At 37.9% G+C, this 24656-nt stretch overlaps 3 protein-coding genes across 7 annotated transcripts; 1 reads left to right on the top strand and 2 right to left on the bottom strand.

Annotated features, from left to right (window-relative positions):
* Positions 1–40: 40 nt before the first annotated feature.
* On the bottom strand, positions 41–18194 carry Herc2 (E3 ubiquitin-protein ligase HERC2). Of its 4 annotated transcripts, none has more exons than XM_083108567.1 (15): positions 17767–18194; positions 17523–17673; positions 17242–17362; positions 16940–17107; positions 16419–16619; positions 16016–16226; positions 15517–15774; positions 4204–15341; positions 3809–4132; positions 3332–3641; positions 2528–3249; positions 1978–2416; positions 1336–1559; positions 962–1116; positions 41–888 (listed from the first exon to the last, which is right to left on the bottom strand). In XM_083108567.1, the coding sequence occupies exons 3-15, from the start codon at positions 17291–17293 to the stop codon at positions 655–657; spliced, it is 14436 nt and encodes a 4811-aa protein (XP_082964693.1). In that variant the 5' UTR covers positions 17294–17362; positions 17523–17673; positions 17767–18194; the 3' UTR covers positions 41–654. The 4 variants fall into 4 exon arrangements, with proteins under 4 accessions (XP_082964693.1, XP_082964695.1, XP_082964692.1 ...); XM_083108569.1 differs by having other exon boundaries at positions 17771–18194; XM_083108566.1 differs by having other exon boundaries at positions 17779–18194.
* Positions 17548–20672, top strand: LOC145976984 (xaa-Pro aminopeptidase 3). 2 transcript variants are annotated; one of them, XM_083108588.1, is made up of 4 exons: positions 17548–18623; positions 18904–19845; positions 19931–20293; positions 20366–20672. In XM_083108588.1, exons 1-4 carry the CDS (start codon positions 18575–18577, stop codon positions 20539–20541), a joined length of 1530 nt encoding a protein of 509 aa, XP_082964714.1. In that variant the 5' UTR covers positions 17548–18574; the 3' UTR covers positions 20542–20672. The 2 variants fall into 2 exon arrangements, with proteins under 2 accessions (XP_082964714.1, XP_082964715.1); XM_083108589.1 differs by having other exon boundaries at positions 17549–18610.
* Positions 20300–24371, bottom strand: Paics (PAICS bifunctional enzyme). Its single transcript, XM_083108590.1, has 7 exons — positions 24215–24371; positions 23427–23750; positions 22991–23334; positions 22634–22909; positions 21733–21877; positions 21452–21650; positions 20300–21380 (listed from the first exon to the last, which is right to left on the bottom strand). The coding sequence occupies exons 1-6, from the start codon at positions 24219–24221 to the stop codon at positions 21490–21492; spliced, it is 1257 nt and encodes a 418-aa protein (XP_082964716.1). The 5' UTR covers positions 24222–24371; the 3' UTR covers positions 20300–21380; positions 21452–21489.
* Between the last annotated feature and the right edge of the window lie 285 nt (positions 24372–24656).

The following is a 24656-nucleotide window of genomic DNA, read 5'->3' as shown; positions in this document are numbered from 1 at the left end:
CTGCAGTTTGATTATTTACTAAAAATAATAAGACTAGTGGTTGTTCTCGTTACATATGAATTATTTTAATATACAATATGCAGTGTCATTTAAAAATTATGATAAAATATATAAAAATATTTTGCTGATTTCGGACTTTGTAAGCTGTAATATATTCTCTAAGATATATTTCGAAAGTCATATATACATATATATATAATTTTCAAAATTTATATATATATATATATATATATATATATATATATATATATATATAATGATTACTTTATCAAATTATTTAAATTATTTATTAAAGATTAACAGTCGATGTCGATGTTTTGTGAAAATTTCGATAATTAAAAGTGAAAATAATAAAAAGTATCGGAATAACTTAATTGTAAATTCGATATATTTTTATCTACAAAATAAAGGATATTTTATCGACTAAGAGAAGTCTGATAGACTTATTCTTAGTGGTTTATTTACGTTCTGTTATTATCGTCTACTATACATTAAACTAGACGCTACAAAAGCGATACATATATTAAGTACAGTGTGATAAATATGTCGTGTAAGAAAAATAGGATTTTTTTTTAGAGAATTCGTGAACACATCTGTAAAGAAGTCAACAAAATGCCACTTCAAACACAAATAAAGTTTCATTTAGCGAATGACTTATAGCGAAGTGTGCTCTTCGCTCGCTAAACTATCTGTATCTTCAGTGTCTGAATTAGTTGCAGCTTGCACTCGAGCGTATTCGTCGGTGTCGATGCTTTTGCAAAAATGGATTGCATATTTTAATTTTTGTCGTAAAACTGCTTTACACGAATATCTCGGCATTTTCAAAAGGAAAAAGCAAGTATAGCTTTCAGGAAGAAACTGGTCCGGTGGGTTGTACTTGTCCATTACCTAAGAAAGAAAAAAATCAATAAAAAATAATATATGTAGTGAGATTTGATATAAAATAAAAATAATTTTTTACTTGTAAAACAAAGTCTCTGCCTCTAAAATCTGCGATTGTGCGTGGTAAACGTGTCCTGCCCCAAACAAAACGAAGGAAAAGCGATCGTTCTTGATTGGAGAATTCGTCCATAACTTCCCAAAACCATTGAACAAGCGGTGCTGTAGCTTCAATACCTGCAGACATTTTTAAAAATTAGAAATTATAATAAATAAATCATACATAGACAAGAATCTCAAAAGAATTTTAATGGGCCAATTATAATAAAAATCTTTTAGAGAGAAAGAGAGAGAAGATAAATTTTTAATCATCTATGCATAACGTTTTTATTTTTTATCTCAAAAATTAATATAAGCAAATAATATACGATATAAACGTCGAAATAGAATATATACCTTTATACGTTGCAACAGATTTTAATAGATTTAGTGGTATATCTGGACTACCGCAGACCATTGTTTCAAGTTCAGCACCGCTAAATAGTGCCAATAGGGGCACAGGAACGACTTTCGACAATCCTTCTCTTACTGCTGCTACTTGAACGTCAAATTCGTGTAGTCTATAATCTAGTGCCAATCTTACATATTCATGTCTATTTTCTGGTGTTATCTTAAGATATCTGAAAATTTAAAGAATATTTTATCCTCTATCATACAAATTATTTTTTTTCAAGTATATTTAATTAGTGTGTTATATTATTTTCAAATATTATATATATTATTAAATATAAATTGTACTTTTTTACATTTGATATTATTTTATAGATTTGATAATTTTGAACCAATGTAAATTGATTTAATCTCATATTAGCATGCATATTAGCATTAGTTAAATATAAAATATAATTTGTAAAATGTACATGTAAAAAAGTTTTTTTTCTTATACATATATAATTTATTATTTAAATATATGTGTTTAGGTTTCAAGATATAATATCTATTTCTCTATGTTTAAAATACTCTTTAGAATTTTGAATAATATATATTATACTAAATATATAAAAATAATATAGTAAAAAAATTGGAAATATAATATACCTGTTAGATAATGCCACATCATGTCCTGCAGCGGAGGGGGTAGAAAATGGCATTTCTAAACTCTGAAAGACTTTTTCGTCGGGATCCATATCCCTAATACAAAGTAAACCAGGAACGTAATCTCTATCAACTTCCGTCAGATCTGCGGGAGTCAGAGGTATACCAGCAAGTTGCTTCCAAACAGGTTCGGCTAGATTTAAACTTAGCGGACTGCCTGTTCGTATAGCAATGCCCATCAGAATGCCTAAGAATTGAAACATGTTCATATGCAATTGGGAATCTGCCATGGGATTTAACAAGAAACAGTCTCGATTCGTGCCATTGTCCTCGCGGCCGTTTGGCGTAGGTATAAATAGTGGCAAGCAACCATTTTGCAATTCATCGCACATCTCTGCTATACTCTCGCTATAACCACCGCCACAATCGTCAACGCTTTCTCCTAAATTAAGTAATATGAATGCATTAACGACTTCACATATCCTATCGTGTGTACTTATAATAATATAAAATTTTATTAGATTTATAACGATTATATAAATAGAGTACATACCGACAAACTTTACTTTCCAAACTCTGTGAGGTAGAAACAATACATCCTGTGTCAGGAGAGACATCTTCGATACCATTTGGCCGAAAACAGATTTAATACCATCTGGTCCAGCTAATCCACCCTTCGCTCTAGCCCTTTTCACTTGTATCCTGTTCAATTCGATCACAGGTCCATGCTGACGGTCTCTAACCATCGTGGCTTGAATGACTTTGCGGAATGTAGCTTCTTTTATACTGTACACCAGCATAGGGGCTAATTTACTTAATCCGACATGACCGGTGATCGGAAACATAGCCAAAGCAGGGCACAAGAGTTCTGCGAAATGATGAAGTAATACCAGTCTATTGCGTAGTACGGAATACGATAAATCTTTAACCAGATCGTATTCCATAGGGGTGGACGCCGGCATTCTGCTTTGCGTAGCCTTCGCGGTGCTCCAAGCTAGCGTATGTGCGCTACCGCAAGCGACTCTCGTAATTTTCTTGCCTTGCAACGCATGTACCAATCTCGGTCTATGAAGCGCGCTCGTGGTACCATCGCCAAGTTGACCCTCGTCGTTGTCTCCCCAAGTGAAGACCTCTCCCTTGTCGGAGCACGCGACGCAATGCAACGAGCCCGTCGCTATCGAAATAATTTTCTTTCCTTGCAACGCAGCTACTTTACGCGGCCTACGCACATGATCGTCCGTACCATGACCTAAGCGATGATAGTCGCCTTTACCCCTACATAGGTGAGAGAAAATAAAAATTATAAAAGAAAGAATTAAGAAGATATCATACTGTATAAAATATATATTATTATTACCAAGTATAAACTGCTCCGGATCTTGTTAAAGCGACTGAAAATTGACTACCGCATTCGACTTTAATTACTCCGAGCCCGGCTAAGGAATCTATTTTCAATGGAACTTTACAGCCATCGCTGCCGCCTCTACCTAACTTCCCGTAATCTCCGTCACCCCAACTCCACACGTTATCGTCGTCGGTTACGCAGAGCGTCTGCGCGTCACCACTTCCGCAAGCCACGTCGATCACTTTGTAATCTTGTAAAGCTTCAACTACCTTCGGTCGTAATTGATCGTCGCTATCCCCATGTCCGAGACGTCCGTATCGTCCTGTATAATCAATTATTTCTTTTAATATAACAATAAGACAATACAATATTTTCATGTGAAATCAGGTATTCAATATATATGCAGATATAATAATTTTGAAACCAAAATATTAAAAAAATATAAAAAAAAAATGGTGCGTTACTTGCCTCTAATTTTGTTCATTTTACCTTTCCCCCATGTATACAGCCAACCGGCGCTCGTGATGGCAGCGCTGTGATGACCGCCACAAGCTATATCTATAATTTCTACGCCGAGTAGATCCTCGATCAATTTTGGCCGATCATACGACATCTTATTACCATGTCCCAGTTTGCCATCGTCACCTTCGCCCCAGGAATATACATGACCCTCTGAACTTAGAGCGAGACAATGCTTTCCTCCTGAACTGACGGCTACTTTTTTAATAAATACGTGCTGTATCGATTCCAACAACGTTGGAATCATAACGGAATCCGTTCCTCCTATCCCAAGACGTCCCGCAGCTCCGTAACCTGCAAAACATTTCAGATTAAAATCCGATGTATGTCAGTAATATTATAATTAAGAGAGAGTTTCATCTTACCTGTCGAATAAACCTTTCCATCAGCAGTTACAGCAAACAGAGTTTGCTCACCACCAGCTAGCTGTATCGGTCTGAGCGCGGACAAACTTTCGCACGGTGCAGGTAACTTAACCTTTGGACCTTCCAGGCCTCCCAGTTGACCTCTGTGATTGTGGCCCCATCCATAGATCGCGCCCGAACCATCCCATGATAGCGTCCAGTCCTCCGGTCTACGATTCAGCCATTGTAACAACTGTTCATCGTGTCCCTGTTTGAATATATTGTGATTTTCGTGATCTTTCGTATATTCGGTATCTCCGTCCATTGCCATTTCATTCAGCTGCTTTGTGACTTCGTGACAAAATGCTTTCGGTAAAGAAGTACGATCGATGAGCGACTTTGCTACGCGTGCGGCGAGGCAATACCTGCGAAACCAAGACCACTTGTGTACCTCGGAGCAAAACTGCATTCCATCCAATTCGAGATCGCATGCAAGCGCCACGAGAACTTTGAAGAAGTCACTGTGCATCAACTGCTTGCCACCTCTGACCAGAGGATCTTCATACGCGTATTGTCGTAAAAGTGCTTGCGGTAAAGAACCAAGCAAAGATGAAAGTGCCACTTCAGGTCTTATACCCGGCCCGTTTGTATAAACCACCTGTAATTTTCTCAACGCCCACATTCTCTGCTGTGCGGACAGAGTACTTAGTTGACTGCACTGGCCTAGAGCAGTGGCCAAACGAGAGGCGACGTTTCTATCGGAATTTATCAGACTGTTATCTATGAGTAGATGTTCGGCTAGAGCTATAGTTGGCTGTGACAGCACCGCTCGATCAGATCCGAGTTCGTACGGTGCTGTTTTCGCTAGAACGGGATATACTGTGAATTTCCAGCCCCAACCGTTGACAGATCCGTCCGAACAAAATCGCCACTTCAATTCGTCACCTTGGATCTTAATCTCTGGGCCCCATTCAGTCCACTCTCTGCCGGATCTAACAGCCACTACTCTGCCGCTTCCGTCCATTATTGTGAGCGGATCGTGCCGTTTCTCTGTGGAGCACTGTCTATCAAATTCTACTCGAAGCGCCTCCGCGCCAGGTATTTTTACGTGACCCGTCAACGTAGTGTCATCTATGTAAGGATGCGGTGTCTCCTGTACCACAGGTTGTGGTGTATTGTTGACGCAGTTACTATTCGCTGCAGTATCTTCCAATTCCGTTACGCACAATTCCAGCAACATACTGCCAACGGAACTATTGATCTTACCTAGAGCGATCAGTACCGACGATATCGTTTCTTTGGCCGACGCGCAAACTCTATTGGCTACAGCCAATTTCAACAAGTCAACTAGAACTCTGGCATCATCTTCCGTTAATGCTGATGTAAATTCATCCAGGCCGGAGGCCATGATACCATCCTCTCCCACCACTTGTGCATTAGATGTTAAAGTAGCAGCTATAACACTCATCGCACTTGTAGACATCCTTGAAGCGCGCGAAGATAAACTAGCAGAACTGGACATGGACATGGCTAACATGGCTAACGGATAATCTTCTGACTCGGGAGTCATCTTGGGACTAGCAGTTACTACGTTAACTGCTTCAGCGACGTTTGCCGGAGCTTCACCACCGCCTTGTGCAATGTCACCAACATTTTGATAAACTGTATGCTCGGTACTTGATGTCATGGTTACCTCCGGCGGTGGAATCGCATCCATTACTGGCGCCATCGGTGCGTGCTTTATTGACGCACAGTTGTTCAGTGTTGAATGGCTCTGTAAAGCTGTCACTATCACTGCTCGTGCCTGCATAATGAGAAGAGCATTAATTACATGCTGTAAAGCCTGCTGCTTGGCAACATTGCTTTCTAACGAAAGTATTATACTAGCGAGCGATGGCCTAGTGGCGACAACATTACTTGTCGTGGCGACAATGCCGTTTTGCTCCGGCGCGTTAGTTAGACCTAAACACATCTGGCCTAACGGATCTCTCGCTGTTGGGAATGTAACTGGTTCTTGATTTCCGCTACTTGGCTGATCGACTAATACCCAAGCTATGCTGTGACTTGAGCCACAGGATACTCTATTCACTCTCGCATCTTCCAGCTCATGCACCAATGATGGTTTTCGATTAACACTCGTCGTGCCATTACCTTGTTGTCCGTGATCATTATCACCCCAAGCGTACACCTGACCCGTATCGGTCACAGCAAGACAATGTAATGCACCAACGGCCACATGAACAATTTTTTTTCCCCGAAGACCTTCAACCAGCGTAGGTTTTCGAACGTGGTGATCGTTACCATGACCTAAGCGGAAGTAATCTCCTTTTCCCCACGTCCATACTTCGCCATATTTCGTCAAGGCAAGAGAAAACTGCGCACCACATTCCACCTGTACGACACCCAAACCATTCAACCGTTCTACTACTAAAGGTGTATAACAGCCATCGCTTCCACCACGACCGAGTTTCCCAAAGTCACCGTCGCCCCAGGAATATACACAGCCGTCAGTAGTCAAAGCCATTGTTTGTGCATCCCTGCTACCGCAGGCTACTTGAACTACTCTATGTCCGACTAAAGCCTGCACCAGTTTCGGTCTCGCTTGTGTGACAGTATCTCCATGGCCTAATCTACCATACTCGCCTAAACCCCAGGTGTATAGTTCGCCGTTACTCGCAATCGCCGCTGAATGTCCCGATCCGCAAGCGATGTCGCGAATTCTCTTTGATTTTAATGCCTCAATAAGTTTCGGTTTATCCAGCGACATATTATTTCCATGTCCTAATTTGCCATCTTCGCCTTCGCCCCACGAGAATACTTTACCGTCTTGAGTAAGTGCTAGTGCATGTTTTCCACCCGAATGCACCGCCACTTTCTTGATCACAAATTGACTTAGAAAAGGTATGGGCTTTGGTTCACACACGTTGTTATCGTCTCCTAAACCTAGTCTACCGTTTGTTCCTTCTCCGCAAGCGTACAATTTACCTTCCTGGCTGACAATAAAGAGAGTCTTGCTTCCTCCAGCTATGTGAAGAGGTTTCAATTTTGATAGGACTTCGCTGTACACTGGTAGTTTGATTTTAGATCCCTTGAGACCTCCCAATTGATCTTTATCGTTCAAGCCCCAGACATAAACGGCCGATTCTTGAGGTGGTGTTGCATCGATACTGCGTTGCACTGCTACTTGCTCTTGCAAAACTTCCCAATCGGATGCAAGAAAAGAGACCGAAGTCGTCAACTGATTCTCAAACATATTTTGGCGACCGATTATGCGTAAACCATGTATCTTGCAATCTATCCCGCCATTCCGACATTGTTTGATAGCTATCTCTACACAGGGATAATACTCTTTCATATCTTGAAGTAGTGTAACGATAGTATCTGAATAACGTATGGTTATCGTTCTTAATTCCACTAAATTAGTGAAGGAGTCGCCCACATTAACTGTAATTACAGAAGGCATATAACTATTATCTTGTGGATTGACGATAATCTTCAACGAGTATATCAAGATTCCGGACAACATCTCTAGACGAATCCAATGCTTTCCTTGCGATCCGCAACTTTGCCAATATTTTCCAGATCCGTCTACCAGACGTGTCGCCCAGTTCTCCCGCGAAGATACGCTCAAGGTTCTGATGCACTTGGACCAATCGTCGATCAGATACAATTCTAATAGATCTTGCCTATGGTATCTGCCTGGTTTTCCGGCATAAACAGCCGCCGAACCTGGTTCTGCAATCCTATTGAAACCGTGTCGATGTGATCGCTTAGTATAAAAACAATTCTCGCATAAATTATAATTATCACAATACTTGCACTTGAATCTAGGACCGGAAATCGGCGACAGGCAGCATGAGTTACAGATCACGGAATGATGACAAGACGGTACTTTCTCCATCTCGGAGACACAACCGGTCCAACCGTGTTGCTGTGGAAAATCTACGGATACGTTCTTGCCGTTATTAGTTATCGCTGTGACCACTCCGACACAATGGTGATTTACAGATCCCCAATTATACTTTGGCTCAGTTACTGATGCTTTGACTCGAACTTTATCGCCGACCTTCAATGCAGGCGGTGGACCTGGCAAGGATGGCGGATAGCCAAGCAGTTCTATATGAATAAAACGTACCCAATACATGACACCTTTGCGTTGCCACGCAACTTGTGCATTCAGATCGTGCAAGTTTTCCATATCAATCTTCATTACTTGACCAACATCGCCGTATTCCACTTCCTCGTAGCTCTTACAGCAGCGTACCAACATACCTGGAACCACATTATCACGAACGTATATAGCATATTCGTCGACTGATAGAAAGTCCGAACGTTTCATATATGTCGGCGGTGTACCACCCGCAGCACCACCCTCTTGTCCTGACGGAGAGTCATCTAGATCCTCGCTAATCGAATCGTCGCTACCATCAGTTAATCCATCCAAGCTAGATAAGGTCTCCGTATCGCTGAGAGCGGCGTCTGGATTTTCCAATAACCAGCCTACCACATTTTCCGCTGTTACACTGCCTTGTTCGGCGACGCTCATGCTTTTGATAGCCAATTCGACGCTCTTCCTGTGGAAACCCATTTCGACTAATTGAGCTACAAGAGGAGTCGCAGGTGCAGCTGCGGAGCTTCTTCTCGTTGTTGTGTTGGTTTTACAGTGTCTTCTTTGGCTCGATGTTAAAGAAACTAACGAGCAGTCGGATGTAGGAGTAGTAGGATCTGAAGTCATGCCGGTTCGTTGAATAGGCGTGTGTCTCAATTCAGAGACCAAATACTGTGAGACTGCTAAAGCAGCCTCCTCTAATTCTCTACGTTTAAATACCGGTTTCAGTGGTTGTGGTTTCGTAGCGCGCAACAGCATTTCCTGCAAAAGTGTAGAAGTACGTCTCTCGTCGTCATTGATGTCATTGGCCAACGGATATTTCAAGATCTTTCGCAATTTTGACTGATAAGCAAGCATTGCTTTACCAGCATTCAAGGCTGCGAGTTGCTGCTGTTGACTTCGCAGTATCGAGGAGTTGACAACGCCGGCGATAACGGGCATGCCACCAGGTCGTTTATCCATGCCACAAGTAGCGCCTGAAAATAAATTGGCCCAGATAGATATAAGTGTTTCCGTTAAAGGCATTCTGTCCAGTTGAAATTTATCATTAATTCGCTTCACTGCATGAAATGGAACTATCTTTCGCGTTCCGTTGCTGTTCCATAACTGCATGACGATCTTCGAATGCTTTGTAAATTTGCAGACCATACCCATTTCATCATCGGTATTCACTAAACCGCCAATTCTTATTCTATTATCCAAACCACCAATAACAATGAGAGTCGCCATAATTGTACGCTGAATAGACAGACCATTTTCGCCACCATTCTCATTCATTTGTATATGAAACAACGGACTATCATTCCAGAGATCAACCGTTAAGGCTAATTTTGCGGAGAGAAATCTGTTTATGGCTTCGTTCCAACCGAGGAGAGAATGCAAGAATCTAATTAACCATATTAATTCCTCAGCTACGGTAGAACTGTACGATGCGGTTAAAGACATACGACACTTGTTCGAATGGAGTTCGGAACCGGAGGTAATATCGCATGTCAGTGCCACTTGACCTAATATCTCGAAAGATTTTTGCAAAAATTGTGTCATATCGTTCGGAACTGTTTCTATCCCCCATGAAGGTAGAACGGCTGCTAGTAATTTCGTGATCATAATTTGTTTCTCGAGACAAGGCTTATTTTCGTCAATAATAATACTCAGTAGTAGATCAAGCCAGGCCTGCGAACTCAAAGATTTGCATAATCTCGTTGACTTTGCGATCGCTCTTAAAAGATTGAAAGTAGCCCAAGTTCCATGATGCTGCTTTGCTAATTGAATATGCGTGGTTGACTCGCTGGATTTGTTTGCAGTCGATATTATACCGTGCAGAGTAGAAGTAAGGATCTTGATAGATGTAGCGGGTATTTTATCTGCTTCTACACCGCATGAAAGTAAGATTATTCGTAGTAAAGTTGTAGATGCCGATTTAAGGCAAGTGGTTGGATGTAGTTCTTCTGCATGGAAACCTGTGTTATCCGTCTTATTCCCATCGAGCGAGGCATCACTATCTGTTTCATCGCTGTCGTCATCGGGAGGGGTCGGCGGATCTGCTAATTTTAGATCGTATTTACCTTCCTTACCCATACGATACGAATTCGTTGCACCGTTGTCCCATTGAACTCTTATCCATCCGTCGCCGCCAAGTTCGCTGATTACTCTTCCCACGCCAGGCGGTGGACCATCTTGATCGCCCCACTTCCAATCAGCTCCTCGTACAACTCGAGTGCCCACTTTCATTAATGCTGCCAACTCCATTCCGCTAAGTTGTACAGTCGGCGGCTTGTTCTTTTGAAGAGTGTCTTCGTAAATCGCTGCGATTTCAGTCTTAACCTTCGGCGCCTCGGCACTATCTCTGCTTTGTTGTCCTTGACCGCTTTCGCCGCCTTCGCAAAAAGTTGCTGATGATGGCCCGATTTGTCTCAATAAAGTCAAGATGCTCGATAACAGACCTGAATTAATTAACAGCCCGATCTCATTGGCACATTGATAATTGGTCAGCATACCAAGGATAGTAAGTAGAAACCTTGCTCTTGGTAATTTTCGCAGCCAAGTATAAGTACCTTGATTCAAACTACTCTTTCCACTCACTTTTTGTTTGCTTGGAGATTCCGCTTGTATGACATAAGTTCGTAAGGCTTGTATCGCCCATGAAATTACCTCGGCTTCGGCCAGAATAACTTTTGATTTTTGATAGGGAGTAGTTAATTGTATATCGTACAAACAATGCGCGATCCCATCGCTAAGAGATTTGTTTTCGTAGGTCAAGCCGAGCCAACCGTTGAGTAAAGAATATTTCACCGATGGTATTAAATAATCTTTCTTCAACAATTCGCGCATCATCGAGATACCTTGTTCCCGCACTCGAGCACGTTGCATTTGACAGTACATCGCACGGCGTAAAGTTTCAACATCTCCGCCGATACCATCGTTGATGACAAACTCAATGATACTTGTCATTAAACCATTATAATCGGTAGCCCACCGTATCGGTCCATATCGAATTTTTTCCGTCATTTGCATAATTTTGTTTTTTATGTCCGATATATCCTCTAATTTTGTGGAAGAAGAAGCCACGGTGGCCAGACCTTCCTTGGAAGAAGACATCGTATCTCCATCCGTCGATTTATTTTTCGTTTTAGCATTTTGTATGGACGCGTTTAATATATCTTCCGGCTTACTACTAGCTCCAGACGAATCTTTGTTTTTACGAATATCCGCTATCACTGTACGAACGGCTCTCTTGAATCTAGGAACGGTATGCAATAGTTTCAAATCTTCCAGTCCTTTAACTTCGTAACTCGTTGCAGACCGAACTTCGTACAAGAGAAATCTACATTTCTCTTGCGCAGGCGCGCACACCTCTTTGTAACTTCTGTTCTGTTGCTGTCTGATTCGTATCAAGTTCCACTTGGTCTGATAAATCGCTCGAGCCATGTCGGCTAATTGACTGCTCAGTTTCGCACTATTAGCAGTTTTCAATTCCTGTTCTGCTAATAAAAGTGCTTGTTGCCCCAAGCCAAGGTGCTTGACAATCACAGCCATTAGAACGCGACTGATCTCTTCGACGGGATGATCGCCACAAAAATCTGCGTGAGAAAATAAATTATTAGCTTTGGAATATCTATCGATTATCGTTAAGAACGCTCGAACGTGACTGTCATCGGTTTTATGCGCCTCCGCTAATGCATGTATAAATGCGATTGTTCGATCGTCGTTTTCTTTCTGCTGTTCGTTCTTCGCGTGTACTGGAAGCGGTGGTTCCGTGGGTGAATTAGCAGCAGTCGATGTATTGCTTCTCGCCTCGTCTTTCTCTTCCTCGTATGGATTTGGCGGTTGCAAAACTTGTAGGCCGCCACGCAAGAAGTTTGCAGTAAGCCACACGCCAGCTTCTTCTTCCGCTGATTGAAGAGTTAAGCTTTGTCGCATTCGATAAGCATGTAGACCCAACAAAAATCCTAAAGCTCTCTCTGTATCCAGCAGAGATGAACAAACGTCAATCACTTCGATAGTGACTCGTGCATTTTCATCAGGTTCCGAGTGGCAATAATGACCAACGAAGCAAGAATCCATCATGCCTCGCGGTGGCGATAGTTGACTGTACGGTACACTACATTGCGTGACCGCCGAAGTCTCGTCCCGTCCGTTCACATATCTTTGAAGTACCTCGTAAGCAGACCAAGAACCTTCATTTCTGATATCTTGAACGTCGTAAACATTATTATTCACCACTACCCAGAGACCACCATCGCGATTGTGATTCTCCAAGTCCGCCCAGCGTATCAGCGTGGGTTCCTCCTGAATGGATATCTTATTTCCATGTTGCGGTGCAATGATTCCCGGCCAAGACAGATCGTCCGCTTCGTTCTTCTCCATCGTCGGCGCCAATTTTACGAAATGGTCCAGCGCATCTAAAATCGGCGCGATTACCTCCATCCAGTTCATATCAATCAATAGTACGGAGCAATCCACTTGCAACAATATTAAACATGTTACCAGTTCAGAAAGTAACACATTAATTATGTCAACTTTCAAGACGCTAGCAATGGAAATGAAATCTTTAACGGAACGACCGCCTATCTCGGTCGCTAATGGCAGTATCTCAGTTGCGTGATCGCAGATTTGTGCGATGTACTTCTTCAGCAGCGACTCCGCGCCCATCATCTCCTGATCATGCAAGTCTTCCGTGCGAGATTTTCGTGTAATACATTCGTATACTTGTGCTATCAGCAATCGTTGAAAGCGCAGCAGAAGATTCAAGCTAGGCGAATTATCGAATCTTTTTAGATGTTCATTTCGATCCATTTGCTGTAATGAACCTTGTTGCAATCTGGATTGCGTAATGCACGTACCATTTCTAATTAACTGTTGGATAAGTTGAAGCAATGAGATGGTCGTGATATTTTTTCCAGAATTGAAACCGTCTTTCATTCCTTGTCTCATATCAGTTTTCACTTTAATGTTCGACGATGTGCCTATATCAAGAAAGTCCTTCTCATCTGGCATGTCTGCTATTTCCGCTTTGATTGCAGCCTTCAACGCTAGTTCCAATCCACCATCCACCATTAGGCTAGATACCAGCAAATCGGCCATAAATCGCTGTCCATTATTTATGTAAATATTTGTTGAACCCGATTGTTCCATATTGTTCGATGTATTTGGTAGAAAGCTGGACAGTGTCTTCGCACGCTCATTAGCCGTTGGGAGCAATATGCTCCAACCTGTTTGCAGAACTGCTTGCGCTGCTTCCTGTATCGTCGCTAATATCCCGGTCGCACTCGCTAGATTAACACAACGTTGCTTCAGAGAATTTAACAGGGGACTACTTGCAGCGAGTCCGACAGATTTAGTATCGATATTATGCGTCAACATCGTATGTAATTGTAACCGAAGCAAATTCAGCGTAGCTACAGCCAGACATTCACGATCCTGCGTTGGTGGTCGTATTCCCGGTAAACCTTCGCAAGATTTAGCCAGGAGCGTATCCAGCAGTTGAAAGGTCTCTTCACATATATCAACGACAAAGGCCACTCTGCTAGCTCCACCCGACCATGCCGACATGCACCAGGCGAAACTCTGAGTCGGACCTGACGCCAAACCGATGACAGTCTTTGAAGATAATGTCGGACATAAAGTAGGCTCGGAAATAACGGAGCCTAACGTGGGATCGATTTGACCATAATCGTTTCTACCCCATCCATAAACGAACTGATCTTCCGTCAATACTAATATATGTGTTGCGCCTACAGACAGATCTTTGATTTTCTTGTCTCTCAACGATTCGATGATTTTGGGATATCTCACATGCTCCTCGCTGCCGTGGCCTAGACGATACGTATCACCCTTTCCCCATGTGTACACTTCTCCGTGAGCTGTCAACGCTGCTGAAAATTGACTGCCGCAAAACACTTTCACCACGTTAATATCCAGTAGCTTATCGACGATCTTCGGTGTCTTGGATCCATCCGTACCTCCTCTACCGAGTTTCCCATAATCACCATCACCCCAAGAGAAGACTATACCAGATGCAGTCACACATAAAGTCTGAGAATCACCACTACCGCAGGCCACATGCACGACCGTGTGACCTTTCAATGTTGTCACTAGAGTTGGGATCATAACGTCGTCGAAATTACCGTGACCCAATCTACCGTAATTTCCTCTTCCCCACGTGTATAATTCACCGCTGACACTTAATGCCGCTGAATATGTGCTACCACATGCTATGAACACGATATTCTTCTCTAAAAGTGCCTCGATCAATTTCGGTTCATCATAAGAGACGGTATCACCATGTCCGAGCCTACCTCCATCTCCGTTGCCCCAAGAATACACGCAGCCGTCTTGTGTTAATGCTAAATGATGCTTGCCGTCCGAATGAGACGCGATCATCGTGACCAGTTTATCGGAGAAACCGTGTACTCTCTGTGGATATTGAGTTTCAGATCCATGGTACATATTGTAAACGTTGCCGTTTAATGATAATATCATTAGCGCTCGTTCGGTGCAACATAACTGTTTTATGCCCAACTCCGCGATTGCATCGCAATAAAAAGGAGTGGAACCATTTCCAAACTTCACACCACCCCAAGCCAATACCTCCTGAAATGTTTGTCTGCAGTTTCCATTTCTCGGAAATCCGTACTCGGCATTAACTGGCGGTAAGAGAGGAGCGGCCAATCTGCTTAAATTACACATAATAATAACTGCGGCTTTTCTCAAATCGACAGAGACGGCATCATCGTCCGGCAGTCGTAGATATTTAAGTAGCACTTCACATGGTCCCGGTGTAACATTTCCGTCGAGATGTCTGCGAGATTTTGTCGCTGGTATCATATTCAATCGTCGTAACAGAGGAACGAGCGGTGCCGTGCTTCCAGGTGGCGTGACGCGATTGTCTTGATTCTTGTGTTTACCACTGAGATGAAGTAATAAAACCACGGAGTCTAATAAACTAGAAAGAGTGGCTCTTTGTGCGACCAGTTCTAATAACAAGCAAAGGGCTGTATGTTGATCAGATAGTGGCACTGGTCGCCATGATCGTCCAGTAGTTACCTCTCTAAAAATGAAAAATATGATGTTACATTATATATAATAATATTAAGTACATTTTATTACATATTATAATTAAAATTATACAGTAATACATTAAAATTATATTATAATAATAAATACACTACTATAAATTATATTACATATGTGATTAAATTTTTAAATAGATAAAGCATACATACCCCGTGACAACTTGTCTCAAAAATTTGGCTGATCTTTCTACAACTTCCAACCAAACTTGAGAAACGTTACTTTCATCGAAAAGAGTCGCCTCAGGTAACGATTGCAACGCTTCCAATGATTCGGTCAATAATTCGCTACAAAATTCGACGTCTTCTCCAGATCTCCAAGCTCGTCTTAAGTATGCGAACGAGAAATTTAAGGCCGCGCGCGAACCAACGCGCGCTAATCCCAAGGTTGCTTTTTCGTTAGGTCTTGGTCTGTAAAAGTTCATAAAATTTTGAGCATTTATAAGAACAATTTAATTTTAATGAAACAAAAAAATAACATACTCTAAAGAAGATCAAGATACAATTGTATATCTATATTCTGCATGTACGAAAAAATAAATCACTTAGGAAATTTGACCTGTGCTATGTAATAGAAATTTGCATAATATAATCGTATTACTCATGTAATTATGTATATTATATGTATACATAGTAGAATATTATACTGTACGTTTTTTGTAACTTTCCAATAGACTTTGGTACATTTAAGGTGTCCTTGATCTCTTGTGGCTTATGTCGAGATAAAGCAGTAAAATATCTTCTGGCGACTATTAGCCGTTGTCTCAAACGCGTCGCCGATAATGTGCTATTAGCGACTTCGCAACATAACTTGCGTTGCTCCTTTATCGATAAATGGATGCATCCTTTTAAATCTGTTAATGCTGAAGAAAAGATTTGAAAATGTTAATATCAATTCAAATCTAATAAACAAATATACAAATATATAAATATCATTAAAAAATCTTTTGGGTAAAAACTTAGATAATTTATAGTTTAAATAATTTCAAAAAAATATAAATAAAACTTTTATAAAATTTTTCTTATATAGATGTACGATATAAAAATATATTTACATGGTTGTGGTGCCCAAAGCCATGAATCCATTATCCGCCGGGCAGATATAGCCCTCTCAACCATTGCTGTTGTTCTTGCAGTTTCTTCGTCATCCAGTTTCTGACATGGAGTACAATTACATCCATGTTGTGGACCACAAATTCCATCACAGCATAGACAAGATAATACTCTCATACCACAATAATAATGTCCATTCTCACCTGAAAAATACATATAAAAAAAATTAATAAAAAATGTTATTTGAAAGGATTTATTGGCATATAATTAAAATTATTATAACTGTTCTTTTCATTTATATTTTCAAACTTCTATTTCTATGAATAACAAGCCATATATTGATATCTCACTTAAGAAACATAAATAAATATTTGTTTATAATATATATTAATTTTAAATATTTGTTTATATAACTATATATTAACATATATATTAAATATATAGATTAAATAAGTTTGACACAGAGCATGAGATAATATAAATGTAAAAAGATTTTTACATTCATTAATTTTTACATTCGTACCCTTCTTCGCTACAATTCCTGCAGCATTGACTAAACCATCGCTGAAAGAACCAACAATTTCACCATCTCGCACCATCTCATTCCACAATTCAGCCAATCCATCGCGATAAAGAAATCGTTGCAGATCTGTTTTCAACCACTTGGCGTCCAATCTTACTTCAGGTCTAACTGTTATGTTTAATTGGTTACTCATCTTGTGTATAATATTATTATTTATGTAGTCCTTTCTCTCTATGATGTATAGTCCAATTTGTTAGAAATAAAAATATGAATAGATTGCATGAAATGCAATTAAAACTAACAATTTTGTCTCCTTTGAAATAATTTTCCATTCTTGCCTTGATGCGATTGCATGACGATTATCTGTCTCTCGACAGATCAATAAATCAGAAAAAACGTCTCTCACGATTGATTATATTATATCTAGAATTAAAATTTCAGCTTAAGATGATGTTGATAATAAAGAGAGGGGGAGAGAGAGAGAGAGAGAGAGAGAGAGAGAGAGAGAGAGAGAGAGAGAGAGAGAGAGAGAGAGAGAGAGAGAGAGAGAGAGAGAGAGAGAGAGAGAGAGAGAGAGACGTACTTTGCGCCAGTTTTCGAGATTGCTAAGTATATTTTCGAACGCGGAACTTGTTTTCGAAGAAGGGGAGGTTAACAATCAGCACAGTTTGCAATGTTTCTTTCAAACTTTTTGCCCTTTCCATCTGTCCCGTCCTCTAACGTCCCATCACCATCTACAAACATTCATCGTTGTCAATCTATTGGTTATAGTTAAGTTACCCGAATGTTGTGGCATTTTCGGGATACATTTTTTGACATATACGCACGCACATACACACCCACATACATGCGTCCATATTTCCATATCATAATTCCGGTACGTCAGGCTGTCCGATCACATCCATTACCACAGTACTAACAATGTTAGCATTGGCGTGATAACACGATAATCGAACAACGTTGTATATACATGCATATACGATTTATAAATCATTTCCCACATGTATGCACACACATATGTATATACGTGACATCTCTACGCAACGTGGGTCGATTGTACCTATAAGTTTTGTGGTCGTTTCGCACGTTTACTAACTCATTTTGTAAAATTCAACTCCATGTACAGTCTATTCATTTTCATACTTCATATTTAAAATTGCGAATCGGCGCATACCGTATGCACGACATGCACGTATTGATTGCAAACGATATTACACACACATACATACATACACGCACATGCACGCGTCCTCTTATCAAGTATAGTACTAGCGTTGGTACGTGAATGGAGAAAGGAAAAGAGAGAAAGGATATATATATCTCGTGTGTCTTAATTTATTAGTTTATTTTTTATATTATTAACTAATATATTATTTAAATATTATTTTTGTTAAAATAAATATTTATGAAAAACGCGGCATCTTTTATATACATGATGACGTGATTGGGCAATCTCTCATGTGTGTGATGTATTTATGTGGCTATGCAAATTCGGCTTAAAGATATTTTATAGGTTATGTTCTACATTGTCCTATGTCAAATGTTGCAAAATATTACAGTATTTATTACAAATAAATAAAATAAAATCTTCACAATAAGCACGGGTCATACCTTTGCCACAAACAGAGGAAAAATATGTTTAATAGCATAAAACATTCACTAAGATATAATGCAAGTAAATTTGGTGAGAAGTATATTTATATCGATATATTCATAATGCTTTAGTGTAAAGAAAATTTCTCGTTAACATAATTACACATAAAATTGCAATAAATATTATAGTATCTATTTTGTACACTTTCAGCAAAAAAAAAAATTAGTTCATCATATAATTTAATATAACTAATATATATTTACTAATATAATTAATATGTATTTAATTTATAATTAATTAATAGTAATTATTAATATTAATTTAATATATAATTAATTAATTAATATATGTATATATATTATAATTTTAGGTCAGTTATTAACACATTTCTCAGCAGAAACGACAGTTAAAAGCGATCCAACGCAACGAGAATGTACACGAAATACTTATCCACATGCCACATGTGGACAGCCTACATCAATAACACATCCTCACTTAATAAAACCTGGAGAAGTACTGCCAGGTATACCGCTTCAGGAACTTGAAAGAAGACGTTCCAAGTTAGTAGAAAGCATCACGCTGGCGATGCATGCTAAGAATATACAGAGGCAACACATAGTCATCATACCTGCATCACCCAAGATCTACATGTCTGATAAAATACCATATGTCTTTCGACAAAATACAGACTTTCTGTATTTCTCTGGGTGCCAAGAACCAGAGAGTATCTTAGTGCTTACATGCAAGGAAAATAAGTCCTCATTCACTTTGTTTGTGAGACCAAAAGATGAACATTCAGAATTATGGGATGGTCCGAGAACTAGTGTTGAAACAGCAGCTGAAATATTTGGAACGGATTATGCCTTACCAGTTACAAAATTTGAGCAATTTGTGGCTTCATTCATCCAGGAGGATAAGAAAAGTATTATATGGTATGATTATGCTGATGTTGTTCAACCAATTTTACATAAGAAGCTATGTCAATTGATTAAATTGACGGACAATCAAATATTTGCTTCTCCCAAGACTTTATTTCATCAAATTCGTTTAATTAAGAGCGTTTACGAAATCGATTTGATGCGAGAAAGCTGTCGAATAGCTTCTAATGCTATTACAAAAACGATTCAATCTTCGAAACCAGAGATGAGTGAACATCAGTTATTTGCTACTGTAGATTACGAATGTCGTATGCACGGAGCTGAATATTTGGCGTATCCTCCTGTTGTGGCAGCAGGCAAAGATGCAAACATAATACATTATATTAGTAACAATCAAATTATTCGAAGTGGTGATTTAGTTTTAATGGATGCAGGTTCATATAAATATATATATATAGAATTATAACAATACAAAATCTTATTAAAATTTGTTTTAAATTAATTTTTATTTACTTGTAGGTTGCGAATACCATGGTTATTCATCTGATATAACGAGAACGTGGCCGATTAATGGAAAATTTACACCAGAACAAAGAGTCCTTTACGAAATAGTTCTTGATGTTCAAAAAAATTTAATAAAGACTCTAAAAGACATGCCATCATTGGACAACGTATTTCGTCATATGTGCTTTCTTCTAGGAAAAAGATTACAGGATATTAACTTAATACCAAAGAACATAGACGAAGAGAAATTATTAACGGCCGCGTACACGTATTGTCCACATCATGTCAGCCATTATCTAGGAATGGATGTGCATGATACAGGAAAAATATCTAGAAGCATAAAGATACAACCTGGAATGATAATAACTATAGAACCTGGTATGATTTAAGGCATACACTTTGAAGAAAGTTTATAAAGTAACTTATACATATCTGTCTTTTGTGTATTAGGTATATATATAAGCCCAAAAAATCTTCACGCACCACCACACTTTCATGGATTAGGTATTCGAATAGAGGATGATATTTTAGTGACAGAAAACGGTTCGGAAGTTTTGACAAAAACTTGCCCGAAGGAAGTAGCGGAAATTGAAGCTCTAGCGAGTCAAAATCAAGGATCATATTAATATTATCAGTTTCAAACGTCCACTGTACATACAATAACATGGTCTTTTTATTTACATACACATATATAAAATATAAGTATATGCGCGAATATCGCATATTAATTGTGTACATAAACAATTGCAACCTCAAATGATTTTTTTCTTTTTTATAAATACTTTGACACATCTAACAAAAACAAATTTTTCATATTTTTTTTTAAATTCCATTCTCACAATACAATATTTATTTACTTAATAAATATAATGGAGAAGGAGTTAAAGTGTCTCAAAGTACAAATATTTTTATATATAAATGTATATATACATATGTGTGTATATAAATTTTCAGTTTTTCAATTAAGGAATACATAGTTTCTCTTATATATTTATATAAACATATTTGTAACACACCTTATGTATTTATGTAATAGTTTCACATTATTCGAAAATTTCTTTAAATGGAAATAGATGAAAATTATATACTTGAAACCAGTAAAGAATTATCAGAATTAATAATAGAATAATGTATATAAAAAGAGCTAACGCGGTCATTGATATGAATTATAATTCAGTTATAACTTGCAATCTATGATACAATCATATATGACACAATAATATTAATATTATTAATAAAAAAAATATGGTATTTAAATCTATGATGCATGGCACATATAAGATTGCATATAATATTATTAAGGAAAAAATTGTGAGGATTACTTTATATGAAATAAATTCAAAGCATACAAAATGAATTGACAAAAATGCAAATATGAAATAAAAGAGTACTTCTCAATTCTTTTTACAATTGCATTGCCATGTGTTGACAAGACTTTTGAAAGTGCAAAAAATCGGGCATCTTCCTAGCAATATGATACAAATGATTATTATTCTCGTTAAATTGTAACGTTAAATTTAAACTTGTGCGACTTACTGTGTATGTTAAGCTTATTGTTTCAAGCACTGAATTAATTATGACTTTCGTAATTTACTATCCCCTCGTTTCAAACTTAAGAAGTTGTCGAGTTGTTTCACTCGCAAATGAGCCCAAACCAAGTGATTGTGCATTGCATGAATCTGCGCTGCAGCGAGCGCAGCAGCTTCCGGATATATGACTGTGGTACAACCAAGTCCTGTAAATTAATTAACTTTTTTAATTTTAAATTCTTCAAAAGATATAAATGTATATAAATGCTATATGGTATAATTATTTACCTGAGGGAACATCAAGCGATGACCATATGCTTCGTTCGATATTGTCCGATCTCAGAGGTGGGCAATTTATGACCGGCAAGACGGTATTGCCGGAGAGCACTGGACCCAAGCCATTGCTACGACCGGCTACGGCTATCAGTACCACCTACAGTAAAAAAAAACAAGAAAAAACTTGTGATAAATGGAAATAAATAATCTATTTACAGCTATCACTTTTTTTATCGTAACGAGTTTTGAAATTAAGGGGATAAACGAAACGGGTCAATATGGATTCAAAGATATATAATTATCCATTTGTTATCATATTTGATATAGTGAATTATTGTGATTAATTATGGGAAATATCATGATAAAAAGTCGATATTGAGGCATACTGTTACTGTATCAGTATTGCACAATTATATTATTTATTTGAATACATATTATTATTCACCAAGTAAGCATATTCATTAATATTACTATTAAATGAAAATTTTCGAGAATGTATAATAATTATAAAACATTCAGCAACAAAGATATGCAAAATACAAGTTGATAGTGATAAATTGGTTGATGCTCATGAAAACAAATTTAATAACTGCACTCAAATTTATCATCTTTTTCTAACATTCTAATGTTTGATATTAAATAAATTTGTAAGACTAATTCTTGAAATAAAAACAATTTAAAATATTAAGTAATTGATATATAATGTAATTTATTTACTAAAACTAAATTTCTTAAATCATTTTTGATTTTTTCTTTTTTAAATTTTTTTAAAACAGTTTTGTAAATTTTTGTAAGAAAAAAATTTAAGATTTGTCAAAGAATCCATAGATGAAAAAGTAATTCTTAAATAGTCTATTAAAGTTTTATGATATTATATTATTATATAAAAAAGATAAAATAAGATGAAACATACATTTTCTCCACTGCCTTCATATTCGGCGACAATATTTAAAGTTTCTAAAGTACCCTTATGAGCACTACAGACTCGAAATTGTGGATTCAGACCCAATGCTGTAGCATGTTTTGCAATCTCTTGGCAAAACGCTTTGTCAGAGGGAGAGCCCATAAATATTACAACCAATGGACTAGGTGCTTCAATAATATAATCCAGCTGTTCCTCCACCCATTTAAAATTACGCTTTACTGTTTCTAAATTCTGTTGTGTTACATTGGATAAATCTCTGTATACCTATAACAGACATAACAACTTTAAATACTCATAATTGATATAATATTGAAACATCAAGCTATCTGTTAAAAAGATTTTTACCTGCTTGTCTTTCATCAGTTTCTTATCTCCAGAAGGCCAGAGTCTCCAGGAATCACTATCAATAATATCAGCAACTAAAATCTCTCCATCTGAATCCACACCAAATTCTATTTTCATGTCTATCAAAGCACTATTACGCACAGCCCAAGCTCGCTCAAGAATTTCAAAAACAACAAGAGTAATACGTTTCATAATATTCACTTCATCTTTTGTTATCTTTACGCCACCCATTATGAAATCTGCAGCAACAATTTGCTCATCGGACCACTGTGGATCATGATTAGCATCATCTTTATAAAATGTTTCCTGGAGAGGTGGATTGAATCTATAACCCTCTGGCACTCCTGTAAAATGCATAATTATATATGAATGTATTATGTATTCTGACATACTCCTAGACTTGTTAATTCCAAAAGAATAGTATATTCATGTATACCTGGATGTCTTTTTAAAAAGCTACCGGTGGCCTGTCTTCTGGTAACCCATTCAATTGGTATCATGTTACATTTTTTCGCTATGAAACATTTTGGACCTGCAGGTTTAACATAAGCTGTCTTAACGCCAGCTTGATTAAGCAATCGAAAGACTTTTACAGTAGTAGAGGTACTAATTGTTGCTTTTCCCTCTAAATCATGAGACTTTGCACCATCGCCAGCAGTGATGCGATCCTTGCTTTCCAATAAACATAATGTAGGATCATTTAAAAGATCGTAAATCTTCTTTGTTTTTCCTTCATTGATAAGTTTCCCAACTTTATAATCTAAAGACAAAAAGAAGAAACATTGATTTCTTAAAATTAATAAAAAAAAACTTATTTTGTCTTATTTATAAGCAAATTATTAACTTTATTTGCTCATAAACATTGTGACATCATACATGAATTTTCATACAAATAGTTTATTAAGATAAACACGAAAGTTCATTATTTTAAAAAATATACGATTAGAATTAGATAAAATGTTTATCATAAATGCCACGTCAAACATGAACAAAACATTTACTCAAAGAACCGGCCGGCGAATCAGAAGCAAGCCAATGCATTAGGCAACTACCTGTTGCTTCAGCAAAAGTGTTTATCTTCTTGTAGAAATATTTCAAGATATTTCCACTTATAAATTACGTGTAAATGTTATATGATTCACAGATGCAATTAATATCGATACATATTCGTATAAGCAAAAAGAGAATCAATTAAAGTTCTTTATCTAAAATTATCAAACTCACCAGCCATGTTGGCACTTGAAGGTCTAATATTCGTATGAACGTAACTCGCCTGCCTGTATACATTTCTTTAACAGCCCCCACTACGATCTTCGTCAATCTGATTCACTGATTGGCTCAAAGCTTGACTGGCCCCGTATTACACAAGTATTACGTCAAAAACGAAAAATCATATATGATATATATTTTCTCGCACTGTGCTTTAAAATAAATCCTCTTGCATATCATCATATGCAAACAAAATTTTGTCTTCATATTTTGTGAATAATTAATAAATCTTATAAATCAATTGTAAAATTTACTTCTAGAAATATGATTATCGCAGATCAGCTGTTATCGATTAATTTGTTTTTATTCAAATCGCGAGTATATAAAAGTAGTCTTATATAATCTTATATTTTATAAGAGTATCAGTAAGCTGGAAAAACATTTATAATATTGAATA

Source organism: Camponotus vicinus, unplaced genomic scaffold, assembly GCF_025532165.1.
Source record: "Camponotus vicinus isolate PSW18456_S1 unplaced genomic scaffold, iyCamVici1.0 SCAF_9, whole genome shotgun sequence".
In the NCBI taxonomy this organism is placed as follows: Eukaryota; Metazoa; Arthropoda; class Insecta; order Hymenoptera; family Formicidae; genus Camponotus; species Camponotus vicinus.
This window is presented reverse-complemented; position numbering and strand designations above follow the sequence as displayed.

Bases quoted from the DNA above. Each gene is read 5' to 3' on its own strand.
- Paics (XM_083108590.1), bottom strand. The intron at 22,910-22,990 runs GTAAAAATCTTT...TGTCTGTTATAG, and splicing joins AACTGATGAAAGACAAGCAG to GTATACAGAGATTTATCCAA. The intron at 21,878-22,633 runs GTATGTTTCATC...TTTTTACTGTAG, and splicing joins ATGAAGGCAGTGGAGAAAAT to GTGGTACTGATAGCCGTAGC.
- Herc2 (XM_083108567.1), bottom strand. From the start codon at position 17,293: ATGCAATCGCATCAAGGCAAGAATGGAAAATTATTTCAAAGGAGACAA. The intron at 4,133-4,203 runs GTAAGATGAAAC...AATGTTTTGCAG, and splicing joins TGGAAAGGTTTATTCGACAG to GTTACGGAGCTGCGGGACGT. The intron at 1,117-1,335 runs GTATATATTCTA...AAATGTCTGCAG, and splicing joins ATCTGTTGCAACGTATAAAG to GTATTGAAGCTACAGCACCG.
- LOC145976984 (XM_083108588.1), top strand. From the start codon at position 18,575: ATGTTTAATAGCATAAAACATTCACTAAGATATAATGCAAGTAAATTT. The intron at 18,624-18,903 runs GTGAGAAGTATA...TTATAATTTTAG, and splicing joins ATATAATGCAAGTAAATTTG to GTCAGTTATTAACACATTTC. The intron at 20,294-20,365 runs GTATGATTTAAG...TTTGTGTATTAG, and splicing joins GATAATAACTATAGAACCTG to GTATATATATAAGCCCAAAA.